This window comes from Liolophura sinensis, chromosome 8 (genome assembly GCF_032854445.1).
Source record: "Liolophura sinensis isolate JHLJ2023 chromosome 8, CUHK_Ljap_v2, whole genome shotgun sequence".
NCBI classification, from domain to species: Eukaryota; Metazoa; Mollusca; class Polyplacophora; order Chitonida; family Chitonidae; genus Liolophura; species Liolophura sinensis.
The window spans coordinates 3,538,817-3,552,875 of NC_088302.1; the positions used below are offsets into that span (position 1 = coordinate 3,538,817).

The 14,059-nt window shown below is 40.6% G+C and overlaps 1 protein-coding gene across 1 annotated transcript; it reads left to right on the forward strand.

Annotated features, from left to right (window-relative positions):
* The first annotated feature begins 608 nt into the window (after nucleotides 1–608).
* On the forward strand, nucleotides 609–12,017 carry LOC135472421 (G-protein coupled receptor 157-like). The gene is made up of 4 exons (XM_064751919.1): nucleotides 609–1,137; nucleotides 8,194–8,393; nucleotides 11,037–11,231; nucleotides 11,826–12,017. The coding sequence occupies exons 1-4, from the start codon at nucleotides 693–695 to the stop codon at nucleotides 12,015–12,017; spliced, it is 1,032 nt and encodes a 343-aa protein (XP_064607989.1). The 5' UTR covers nucleotides 609–692.
* Nucleotides 12,018–14,059: the final 2,042 nt, after the last annotated feature.

Consider the following 14,059-nt stretch of genomic DNA (forward strand, 5'->3'; position numbering starts at 1 on the left):
TTGGAGTGTAAAACATTCTTTACAGAACTCGTATGAAAGACGAGGATGACCGGTGCTACGTTAAGCTAATTCACATTCTTACTGCCAGATGTACATTACCTTGTTAGAGAGTTTTGATTTCACTCCAACAAATGCCTGTTTTGTACGTGGCTGGTAGACCTGTATTAACTAAATTGCTCAGTACTAAGATATGTTTCAATGGTCGTTATAGACTATTCACTGGTATTGCGAGCCAATTATTTCCAAATAACCATGAAAATTAATTAACGTATCTCGGTAACGGAATTTATGTGTTCATTCGACTAGGTACACATTTGTTTGTTAACTCAGAATACATGTGTGTAGATGAAATCTGTATAATGAGCATTGTGGACATCTTTAGCCTAGGCTATTTGTGGACGAGGTGAATAGGCCGGTTATCGAGGATGTGATTATAAAAGATGGTTCAAGTATCGTCCTGTTTACGGCTTGTGCCCGTGGGGCTGGTTTACATCAGAGGATGGGAGAAGAACTAACGGTACCCTGCAGTAGGAGTGTTTCAGCGCATTTAGACGTTCTAGTCTCTCCGATAATCAGACGCTGGGTGAAAAGCCGGCACGTTAGATAACAGATAGCCCCGATGTACCTCCGCAGACCAGCTCCCTGCTGCTCCATGTTCCAGTAAAAAACATAAGATATCCTCGGCATTCAGAATGAAGACAGGGAACTGGAGCTTGCAGTTACAGAATAAAACTTCTGGAAGTGCCGATGATGACAATGTTTACGTAATTCTAACAGCTATGATGTGTTTGCTGTCTGTTCTAGGCTGTATTGCCATTGTCGTTGTCTACCTGGCATTCCAGCGGCTCCGGACTCCCACCAGAAAGCTGCTGGTGTACTTAAGCGTGGCAGACCTGTTAACCGCCATCGGTAACCTTCTTGGTATCGTCTGGTTCATCTTCAGTGACAGCGTTCTTATCCACAGAAGTATGGGGTACTGTAAATTCCACGCGGCTCTTACCGTCTTCTCCAGCATCAGCTCGTTCATGTGGACTTTGACGATGGGCCTCTGTCTATACTTGTGCATCGTGAAGAACAAACCAAAGGCTGTTGAATCACATATGGTGTATTTCCATTTGGCATGCTGGGTTTTCCCAGGTAAGTATTAATAAGCGGTTTACTTTATGTGATTGGTGTTTACATTATCCTCGAGATTACACATTTTGCACATCAGTAACCAGGGCAAAGTCAACCGACCTCGGATTTAAACCTTTTAAAACCGGATTTAACACAATCCGCAACAAAAGTTCCAGTCACAGCAGCCCAACCAGCTACAGACAAGCATTTTTATTCTACAGAGATGAAAGTTGTCATCATTTATGTGGAGTACAGGATTTTTTTTAAATAAGTCTAATTTAGGAAAGTTACACAAATGTAACTTAATTTTGCATATAATTTTGCCCTTTTTAGATTATACTTTATCAGTTTTCGTCTCTAGCAAGGTACGATCAAGTCGAGTATCCGGGAATAGCTGGGTTCAACAACGTAACCAATACATAATATAGAAATCTCCTGGGTTATTTATGCCGGCAGAAGATTGCATTTAACGACCACACTTAAAACTGAATGTGTAGACCCTGTGTCAAAGCGCACATTGCCGATGCAATAAATGTGAATGTCTTCTTGGTTTTATGTTGGAAGCGAAGCGGTTTGTTTAAGAACAGATGTCTGTAATCCGGATAAAGGGCCTTCAGCAGCCATGCCACCATTAAAACATTTTTAGGAGAATGTGACCGATTACTGCTTGATTTTAGATGATGAGAATAGTCTGACTACCACAGCGTCCACATAGTGTGATAACCCTCCTTTTTATAGAGAATTTAAAAATGTCAGTAAAAGTCAGATATAACACTTTGGTTGTTGAATGATTAATAAGTCATCGTTTGCTTTGTCTTTTCCACCAAACCCTTGACAAACCGAAATGCTACAAGGATGAAGTTTTAGCACACACAGGAATATAAAAGTCATTTGATCCATAATTTTAAGTTTAAGTTCCACCTTTTAGTACCTTAATTTAGTTAATCAGCTGATGTTCTAATCAAAGCATGTCTCATGAAATGGACGTTTTAATTATTCCTTTGTTCATGGATTGTCGTACAGCATACTCTGACAAAGGCTTTTTGAAAGTTTACACCGTGAATCAAATCAAACATAAACGCACTACTTTACTCGCTAGGAAGTTCGTACTCTAATAGAAAAATGCTTTGGAAAACATCATGAAGATTAGAAGTAAAAGAGCACAAATCTAACGGCACTTCTACCTGGCACGGTAATCCAAACACTGTGCTTACCATAGCGCTATAAAACTTATTGCTGCATAAATTTAGCCCTTAATTGGCATTGATGATACCAGTTTATAACAACGTCTCATTTCAAAGGTGGAACAGCGCCGATTTTATTCAGTACTCAAGTCATGCCCAATTTGCTTTGCGAAAGAACCGTAATCGGTCGCAAAAGTGTTGTATTGTTCTTGAGTGTAGGATAATCTTCATTAGGATAGACCACGATAGACCCTGAACATCAATATCATCGTTCATTGCCCTACTGGACAGACCAAAGAATAATGACTGAACAAGTAAAAGTAATTAATAGTGATATTGACCACGTCGTGCCTTCGGCGGCATCTGGATTTGAACACTCGTGCACCTAAATGCTCACTGTGCCTCTACTAAACTTCAGTCACCAAAATAATCTTATCTGCTGTAAACGATAAATGCATACAAACTAGTATTGTGTAGGGAAATTTGCTGGCAATATGTTTGGGCTACAGTGCATTTTGCTGGCAACATGTTTGGGCTACAGTGCATTTCGCTGGCTGCATGTTTGGGCTTTAGTGCATTTTGCTGGCTGCATGTTTGGGCTACAGTGCATTTTGCTGGCTGCATGTTTGGGCTACAGTGCATTTTGCTGGCTGCATGTTTGGGCTACAGTGCATTTTGCTGGCTGAATGTTTTGGCTACAGTGCATTTTCCTGCGGATACACAGCTCCCCCATGTAAATTTCCTGCACATTGCGTTGTTATATAGACGAGGTGTTGTATTCTCATGATTTCTCACAACCAAGGTACTGTAAATGTGGAAAGGCCAATCAAATATACAGCAGTATGGTCTAAAGTTACAACTACAGTGAGTGAACCTTCAATAGCTGCTTGTATTCGTATTCTACTTTCTGTAGATTTACTAAATTTACAGTATTTATCTCTGTGGTCAAATACAGCAATTCAATGGCGTTACTCAGCCGCGGTTTATACTGTTAGGCACAACTTTTCCCCAAGAAAACAGGGTTTACGTCCCTGGTGACAAGAAAGCCATTTGTCGAATATTCACTTCTGAAGAATGGGAGTTTTGTATAATAAGGACATAACAAAGACATATAGGAATAAAAAACAAGAACATAAAGAGCTGAAGGTAGTCACACACGGTATTGATAAACATTCAGTTAGATCACAAATATCGCTTGTTTTGTCAGAAAAACCTGTGGCGGCATTAAAATTGTCTTAGGGAACAGAACGCTCATGGTAGGATCGATACTAAAGATGATAGCCGGGTTCTATAAAGGTCAGTAAGAGGAAAATCTCGTATAATACGTGCTGACGTGAAAGACAGAGCAGCAGAGTAAAAATGATTTTCATATGAAGAACATTGGGCTGGACAGACAATGTACACATTGAAATCTCATTGCACCCAAGTAGTAACCCCACAGCACGTCACCAAAAGCCGTTTATAAAACGTTTAAACTTCGATATGCTGTATTTTATAATTAGTGTGAATCTCTGAGTGGATTCAGCAGTGCTTTTGTTGAGGCCAGTACTCTGTCTTGTATATTTGTGAGGAAGAAAGCACGATGTTGAAACTGAACATAGAGATGTGTGCTTATGCATTCTTTTCTACTTACGATTCACAATTAGCGGACCAACGTGCTTTTAACCTAATTAGAATACCAAACAGCTATACATATAGGCCTATGTCTTATTTAGGGGGCAATTACGGCCTGGATTACAGTATGAAGGAACATTACGCATGGATAACATACATGTGATACATGACGTTGTCTGGATAAAGGTACGCTAAGGAATTGAATAAGTCATGGCCTGCTTCTCCGTGACTGGTACTATATGCGTGCTGTATCACGTCGTTTGTGTAGAAGACTAAGCCTTATGAAAGTGACGGCTTTACACTGTAGGTGTTCAGTACAGATTTAACACAAACCGTATTTCAATCCTGAGTGTTTTCCCATGGACTGGCGATGTACATGACTCAAAACAAAATTAAGAGAGCATGGGCTTATTTTACTCAGATAACAATGTATACAAGACCGTTTGAAAGATACTGGAAATAGCTTATTAATGTTAACATCACTGGATCAGAAATGGTCCATTACACGAACATAATGATTTGTAATAAATGGGTTCATGTATGAGGGAAGGTCTGGCATAAACCTTCAGATGGTCGTGGGTTTCCTCTGGGGCTCTGTCCGATTTCCTGCCACCATAATGCTGGTCGCCTTCGTGTAAGTTAAATTAAATAAATAAATGGTTTCATTATTCACCTACAACACTGCCAGCAGTAAGCCACCATTGGCTTTCAGCATCATTTGATAGGAGGAGTTGTAACGGACATTTGTCTTCGTTTGTTCAGCCTAAACGGTTTTATTGAGCTCTCGTTTTTCCTGTAACCACTCGACTTGCCCAACAACATAAAGATGTGCCATTTATAGAGACTAGCGAACACGGCGCCCACTTTCACTGCTCCTTCTCCTGGTGAATTAATTACTACGGATCTGAATGTTCCATGACAAACAGCTCACTTATGTGAAGTAGTAATAAGCACGCCCATTTGCCCACTGCGTTCTGGACAAACCATGCACTGTTGTTAATTATTTTGTGTAACATATGCATTTTACCAACACGTTTAACACGTCATTTAATTTAACTCAGTTCCTATGAATAATGAAAATATTTGACATACTTCCGGGAAAATAAATCTAAATGAATGAAAGTGATTTTCATTTTTAGCAAAATTTCTGAATGTCTGTTCGTGTTTGAAAGGCTTTTCTTGAAGAGAACAGATTGAGAGTGTCTTCATATCAAGACACCAACTGATTTGACGTACTGTATTTAGATTCACACGTACTGCAGGATTTGTATATGCTACATCTTCGTGGACACCTTTAACGCTTAAGCCTATTTCATGAGCACATGTAAAGAAATAATAATGTTGTTGCTGAAGTAGTGGTCAAAATATAAGCTGTTTTACATTTCCAGAATCAAAACACTCATGGCCGTCAGTTACTTGATCACCTCCGGCACTTGCCACATCTGGACGTCGACAAAGACGTTTCTGTATCCCTACATATAATGAAGTCATTTTTCTGTTGAGTCGCTTCTAAGTGTGCTCCACTCCATCGTGCTACAGTTAGCTACACACGAGCAGTTTGCTGATAACTAGCAAGCTTTAAATCACTCTGGTTATAACTAACGACGGATTTGAAACTACGTAGCTCTAGCCCATAGACTCGGCGATTTCCATCTGTAAATCTCGCCCTTTTATGAACATGTTTGGCTTGAATGGAGCCCACAATGGTGGTAATTCTACAGCAGCTGGGCAGGAAATATTATACGTCTGGCTGACTGGAATCACATCAGTCTCGTCCATATTGGGATGTGTTTTTCTAGTCGTGCTATACTGTGTCTATGAACACCTTCAGACCTATGGCCGCCAGCTGCTACTATATTTGAGCATTGGTGATTTTCTCACAGCAGTGGGCAACGTGCTGGGTGTCATATGGTATGCGAACAATTCCAGGTGGGCAGTATTGGGTGCGTCCTATTGCAAGCTGCAGAGTGCACTGACCATTTACTCCAGTAATGTGTCTTTCTCTTGGACACTGGTCATTGGGATCTACCTTAATCGGACCATAGTGACTACACGAGGGCGTTGTGTAAGGCATTCTAAGGTATACATTCATCTGCTCTGCTGGGGATTCCCAGGTAAGCAGAGGTATAACACGATAGGACATCACTTATAGGAAGTGCGTTTGCTTTGCGGCATCTTTGGAATTTCAGTACAAATTTTGTTTCACAATTCATGTTTCCATAGAGAAAAGATACAATTCTTAGAGAATAATTAAATGCATATGCACAAACATTGCACTTGTATTTTTCTTTGCACCATCTTCGAGTCATTATACCTTACTCACATATGCAATATTACCCACGTACACTTAGCAGCCCTACCGTACTGTGTGCATGGTTGTGAAGGCCACAGATGGCCAAGCCAGCATATGTACTTCAGTGCCTGTCTTTGAGCATAGTAGGTAGAATTTACACATGTAATCACGCCATCAGAACCTTCAATCTCCACATTTCTAAACTGTTCCCAGTTTCGACTGTCTGGTAATCTACAGCGCTTTCAACATTGACATATAGGGAATACCAGAACTTAAGCATAAATCGAATTTATATGAGACGCACCAGTATAGCATCTCGTCCGCAAAAATGCCAACAGCTAGTTTAGAGATGTTGTGCTTACACTCAGCGTATAGGTTACTAAATTTCCTGGCGCTGTCATTATTGTACAATGCGGTATGGATGTGATTTAAGCATGATTGGTGAAAGGCCAGCAGAATTATACGTCTTGTTCTGTGGATTAACGCTGTGTCATTGACAAGACAACTGTATTGGACTTGTCAATACTTCAGTAGTTAAAGGCAAACACCCGTGTTTATTTCGCCAGAAATGGAACTATATTTCTTTTCGTGAATTTCCACTTTGTGTCGTATTATAGGATTTTATCGTCCTATGAAAGCCCAGACTTCAGTCCAAGACTACGCTTATTTTATGAAAACAGGAACAGATTTACCAAGGTCAACAAGCAAATCCCTAATCTCTAACAACAGAAATGTAAAACGTGCCGACACCACTGTAAGATTACTTTCTAGAATTCGTTTGAGGTATTCACGAGGAAAAAACACTGCTTCTGCCAATTGGGTTAGTGGCAAGAGCCGGGTTAAGGACAGTATTATATAATGGTCTAGGGTCATGTGCAGTGTGTGTAACAAAAATTACAGTGTATAATAATTTGTGATGGAACCCATAATCTGGGATAACGACAATTTCGCTTTGCTAAAATGTCGCGGAAGCTACACGGGATCTTGGGGGATCTTGGGCATCACTCACAAAGCTTTGTTGGATCTAATTTCTTAGGACATTAGTCAACAGAACACCTAGCCAAGGGTAACAATCATTGATACAATGCCAAAAGACGTGCAAAAAATAAAAACCAATGCTTGAATCATTTAGAGCAAACTATATATGCGATTATTTTTTTCTCGATCGCAAAATGTATGGAAATATCAAATGAGCAATTTTGTATAAACCTGCATGCTGTAATTAGTATAGTTAATACGGAAATTTCTCGTATTATAAATGCATAAAATGTCCCATTATATAGTTTAGAAGATATGAGCATGTTCAATGGGCTCTGCGCCATCTGGTTGCTCTGATACGGTATGTCAATCTGGTGCGATAAAATCACATTGTTTACAGTTCAAATATTTGAATGCATTGATAGCACCGTAACAAGGATCTAAACAAAAACATTGTATGTTCAGACAAGTTTATCAGTGGTCTGTCTGGTGGTGATTTATGGCGACTCAACTGTGCCACCAATGCTCTTTCACTGTTAAAGAAAAAATAATTAAAAACGGTGACTACAGAATCAAATAATATTCTTTTTATTTGTTATCATAAAATGTACCGGTCGAGTCACATAGCAAAGACATTAAAAATGGTATTTTTTGCTGCCTCGCTTGGTGTTTAGCACTTAGAGGTGAGAGGACGGAAACAGGGACTGTTAGGCCCGGTGTGGAGTGTCATGTCTGATGTCTTCGGCATGTTACTTCAGTAGCGGCAGCAGTTTGCTCTGCCACAAGAAGACACAGTATATGAACATGTACACATACCTAACGACTCCTCGTTGTCATACGACTGAAAAAATGTTAGGTACGACATTGAACCCCAAGCATTCATACATACATATAAAATATACATCTTATTGAGAAAGTAAAATATAAATACATAACATATATAACATAACATATATAAACACGAAACAAAACCATTTACTGCTGTTGTAATTTTCTGTTTCGTTACAGCGATAATAGCGTCGGTTGCCCTTGGGTTTGATGTTCTGGGGTACGACCAGTCCTTAGACCAGGCCACGTGGTGTTGGATCGACCCCCGGGTACCCCATGCTCTCTTCTGGCAGTTCTTCACAGGCAAGGCCTGGGAAATCATCTCTTGTGTCCTCACGACAGCCCTCTACGCTCGTCTGAAAATATTCCTTTTGAAACAGGTAAGTTTGGTGCTATAAAACAAATATACTTTTTCTAGTTTCTCCTAAGCTCGGAATTTTTGCTGTGCGGGTTAATAATCTATAAGGCAACGCGAAAAATAAACGTTCCTGGTACGAAATATTGATTTACGAAGTTTTGTGAAATTGCATACATGACACGGAATGGCCTGTGACTTTCCAGTGTGGGATGTAGGCCTACCTCCCTCTGACGGACTGCAGACAAATGAGAAGTCTTGTAATGTAATTCAACAGACACTTTCGGATCTATAAACTCAACAAATAAGTAAATTAGAGGAAATATGGTGTGACTTCATTTTGAAAACAAGATGGACAAAAGGTCTGGCTTCCTTTTCTTTTACTGTTCGGTATATTTGCTACAAGTGAACTATTTGGTTCGATTAAAGTAAATTGTCGTTCAGCAAATTTACACGAACGACAATTTAAAATAAATATTGATAGCCTTAATAGCAATTTGTATTTAATCTATTAATCGACATGGCAAAGGGATTGTTTTATTTGCAGAGATATTCTGGAAATGTAAACAAGCGTTCACTTTCTATAAGGGGAACTATGAGACTTTTTGGCGGTGATTTGAAAGCAGGTTCATCATCCATCACAGAATGTATAGAGAGCAGATGGACATTTTCTCCAGTGTACACTTGCCAAACTTTGTGGAGAAGCTCTCATATATAACCCCTGGGTTAATTTTCCTCAAGTAGTTTGCTCAATCTTAAGATGATAACCTGGTCGATACAGGATTGGGCTGCTTTTTTATTCGCTTTCAACGTGTGGAGAATAAACGAACGTAAGGAGCTGGTCAATTTCTCTTGCTGCAGAACCATTGAAAGGGGAATCCTTGCAAACGATTTGTGGTTTCTCTAAAAACAAAGCAGTATGTTTACATAACCACTGAAAACGTTTTGATTAATGTAACCTGAAGTTTTGATACTCCCAGATGTAAGGCATGTGGATGTTGTCAGTTATAGTTTCCCTGCGCTGATCGGACCTAATATGTGGTTTAAAGAAAAACACACCTTATTCTGGCATAACAGATCACGATGTTCACACGATGTAAAATACAACTCAAAAGCCAGTATAAAGCCCACACGATACACAAATACTAGAACATCGCAATGCAAGTAAACATCAAAGGTTTCTTTGGAATGAAATTAATCATGTTACTTAAAAGTAAGCCATACAGCTGCGTAAGCGAAATTCCCATCAGCAAAAATTGATTTTTGCTCCATAAAAGAAGAACAAGCAGTATATACATGTGGTTACCATTTAATATCGTGTTCTTCTATACTGTCCCAAGGTAATATCCAAATTATATTTATTACAAAACTTTGGAAATCGGTTTGACATAATTTCTCGCGTAAACCACTCCGCCTTACATATTATACTCACCCAGACAACCTTTTCTGGTTCGTCATGAGCGGTACATTTCACATTTGTCACGCCAGCTTGATTCAGCATATCACTGTACATCAGGACACAGCTATAGATTTATGCAGTTAGACTATGTGTAAGCGTGGAACGGAGAAGTCAATGTGTGAAAGAGAAAATGTCATCCATTTTCAGGGGTTACCATAGCTCTAAGATCTGTTAGCCATGTTTGTAGCTTAACTTCCACATTAACCGCTCTGAACCGTTACATTCACTAACCTGGATTTTGGTTCTGTCGTCTGCGCTTTCTCCAAAGTGCCAACGCTGTACGCCGAAAAAGGTGTCCCTATGATTTTTAAGTACCTCTGAATTCATATCATCTCATTATTTTGGGACTAATAAAGGCCATAACATCGCAAATAACACAAATGTAATCGACGCACCCACTCGGACAGCATCAGAACTTCGTAAGCCGCCATTTTCAAATCACGTGAATCAGTTGCTAGGGTGGACTCGGTTGCTCTTCCCAAAAATTAAGACCATCTTTTTTCACAATATAATTGATTATACATCATTTCTGTCGATTATTAGCACACCAGTTAAAGTTAAGACTCCCAAACAATTTGTCAATCGCTGTTTAGATGGTGTACATCTCATTTGTTTCAATTAAATCATTCCGTGGACGAGTTTATCTTTTTCCGGACGATGCCAAGTGCGGTCGACTCAAATTGAAAATGGCGGTTAGCGAAGTTTGGCTTGCTGACGCTGTAACAGATGCATTTGTGTTTATTGTGACGTTATGGTCTTTACTATTCCCGAATGATTAGTACCCCATTCACACGGGCAAAGTTGAGCTGGCTTAAATCCGTAGGTGGCTTTGAGCCAGTTTGAGGTCGCCCGTGTGAACGCAAAGCGAGGGCATTTAATCCGGTTTAGGGCCTATTTGCCCCTGGTGGCTTTAAGCCAGTTTCAGGGCTTGATCAGGTTTATCTGTGTCCTGTGAACTGTTACTGGATTAAATACCCCGGATTCGTGGAGGTCAGGATGACCGTGTGAACGGGCAAATCCCTGAACTGGCTTAAAACCGCCTTGACCAGATGGTCGTGTGATCGCACGCAATTTTACAGCTGGCTTCGAGTTAAACCGGTTCAGATTTGATCTATGTATAAAATATCCATACAGTTGATGTCATCGACGGAATTCCATGTAGTTATTGTGCGTCACCTGATAGGAATTTCAACTTGCTGCTGTTGACAGAAAGACAAGTCTAAGGAGATTGTACAGCAGCGAAGAAAGAAGCAGCATGTTATAAACGAAGCCAATCGGAAGTTGACGTTTGTACCCTTGGTGTTCATCATCCTGCGGTTCTGGGGCACTTTGCGGTTCCTGCTGGGCGTTTTTGCCCATGACTATGCCAGCTCCAGCGATTCCGCCTGGCTGGCACCTCTGCAGGTGATGATGATATTCATACATATATCGTCGAGGTATTAATTTACCGAAACTCTAAGATTTGTTTGAACGAACAATTTGCCAGCTATATCCCACTGTCGTTCATACTGTCCATACTGCAGTCTTTTATGTCGTATTTCTGCGTAAACCTCGATATTGCTGGGTGGTCTAAAGTTCCTGAGGCCTGGTCCCTTTGTACTGTTTTCATGTGATTGTTTGTTAAACAAAGTATTTTTAGTAAGTCAACCTTAATAGCAATTCACATCACTCCACATAGGCATTTTTTACCTAATTCTGCTAAAGACATGGTGATAGGGGGCGTGCAAGATGCTGCTTTGTAAGTTACATGTCCAGTAAGAATAAAACCCTAAATGAGGTATACTGACCTATTTCACTGGCATTTGCCAACTACCCACACTGTCATCGTTGCTGTAGTCTTATTACATCGATTGTAGACCATGTTAGTGGATTATTTTGTTCACCGTTTGGTTGGGATTCAAAAAAAAAAAAAGAAAGGAAGAAAGAAATACCAAGTGCTTTTTCATATGGATCCTGATGGAATTTTTCTATAAAAATGATATTTTTGTCTTATTGCAGGGTATTGGAGACAGCGCACAAGGATTTGCCAACTTTGTTCTGTATTGTTTCTTCACGGAACGAGTTCGCAACCAGCTCAGGTTGACCTTGTGTCCATGTATCTTGCGAGAAAGGCGCGTCTCCAATGAACAGAGGGCGTCAGAACCAAGCAACACCAACTCTAATACAAACAATACGGCAGATGATGGCTGAGTCTCTTTCCGTATCTCCCTCGAGAGATAAGTCCCACATAAAAAGGTGCCGAACAGCAACACCGACTCTAACATAAATAACACTAAAGAGGACCACTGAGTATGTTTCTGTATCTCCTGCTGTCAGAGGCGACTCACCGATGAATAAGCAGTCTGGGTCAACAGCAACGCGTTGCTGGTAAACAAAGGACTCCACAACTGAGTAAAACCTAACACAAATAACACATGCATCAGTTGACGGCTGCTGTCAGAGAGGTTTCTGCGATTAACAGGCAACAACACCAACTATTACATGAATCAGTAACACACCAGATGAGAGGAGTCATTCCTTGCGTCTTTCCATTATCACTTGAAACTGTTGATTGCTTCTCTTTAGAGGAATCCGTCCCAATTCCGTACTTCATATACACTTACTATCTTACTTCCTTGGTGTTTGCACTGAAAACTGTTTTTGGAAATAGCACTGCGACTATTGACCCTGGTATACGACTGTCGGTTTTGAATCACACATTTTAACATTTCCAGGGAGTGAATTCAGATAACATTTTGAAATGGTCATAAGGCAGCGTGCTAATATGAATTCATACCATGAACTGTGAAGCAGTTTTCATTGCTTATATCCCTTGTACTTTTGTAAATGAATCATTCCAAATATGTTCAATATGATTTCAACTCCAACATGGAGACGCGTGTATACGAGGTACATACAGCGATGTACATTATAACCTGCGAAGACTTGTTTAATATGGTGCATAAGTGCAGCTTTCCGCGAATCCGTTTACCGTCAAGTTAAGAGCAAATAGTTTCACGTGGTTGCGATGACGGTACAAGCCGTATATCTCTTGTCTGGGATGGAGCCAGGGGTATAGGGCGGGGGCGGGAGGGGGGGGAGGTGGCAGTGGGCGTTGGCAGATTTGCATTTGGCCTGCCTCAGAAGAGTTTTCCTGAACGTCAAACGTCAGGTAACTGTTATAGGCCCACTATTCTCACCTGGTTTATGACCTCACGTCATTCATGCATGTAGGTAAATTTACATTTATTCGTGCAGAATATCTACAAAGTAAAAAGAAATGGCACTGGAAATATTTCAGATTCGAATGTTTATTTCACTGACAAAAATAAAATGGAAGTGGTAGAAGGATATGTCAAGAGCTGCGATCACCGCCTTCGCTAGCCAAGTGGTCTAAATTAGGTGTTCTCCTTCAATCCGAGCACAGTATTTGGCCATTGACAAAAGTGAATTCTGCTTGTAATGACCTGGCAAGGTGTGGTGTTTTCTTTCTTCAAGCTCTGTTTCCTCCACCCACACACCTGATCGCCGTCATATAAGTGAAGAACAAATCTAGGCTATAATTATGATATAGCGGTATTCATTCGTCCACTTTTTTGGAAACATCGACTCACATTCTTTGAGGGGAGAATGTTAAACCCCACGTACGACAGATGATCGGTGTTATATCCGGTCGTCGGGCACAGCTGTGAGGCTGGCGTCGTCGTTACGTGATCGACTACTTTCTCCGAGTGGTCGACGTCCGTGAGGCTGGCGAGATCACTGTGTTGTTGAAGACTTTCGCGGTGTAGTCGACATCCGTGAGACTGGTGGTGTCGCTATATGGTCGAAAATTTTCGCGGTTAACTGGAAGGTCGTGAAATTGGTGGTGTCGCTGTATGGTCGGCAACTTTAGCGGTGTAGTCGATGGCCGCAAGAATGAGGGCGTCGCTACGTGGTCGACCGCCGTGAAGTAGACGGCCGTGTGAGGCTGGCTGCGTCGCTGTGCGGTCGGCGACCGTCGATTCACTACCGGAGGGGTCCCGATCACATCATTTTTAGGAAGTCATATATTCTGAGGAATGAACAGCAGGAAGCTAGATGTCCAAGGTCAGGCTCTTTTCAAAGCTTGATCATTTTTTGTCTTTTTCTTGATAGGGACGAAGCTAGTGTGGTCAAGTCAAAATTAACTTGATCTTAACTATTATGGACGGTCATTTATTTACCTATTTAACTGTTATTTACACAACAATTTTTCACTTATACAATGGTGG

Coding starts and splice junctions, on each gene's coding strand:
- LOC135472421 (XM_064751919.1), top strand. CDS start 693: ATGAAGACAGGGAACTGGAGCTTGCAGTTACAGAATAAAACTTCTGGA. Junction 1,138..8,193: donor GGCATGCTGGGTTTTCCCAG/GTAAGTATTAAT, acceptor GTTTCGTTACAG/CGATAATAGCGTCGGTTGCC. Junction 8,394..11,036: donor AAATATTCCTTTTGAAACAG/GTAAGTTTGGTG, acceptor TGCTGTTGACAG/AAAGACAAGTCTAAGGAGAT.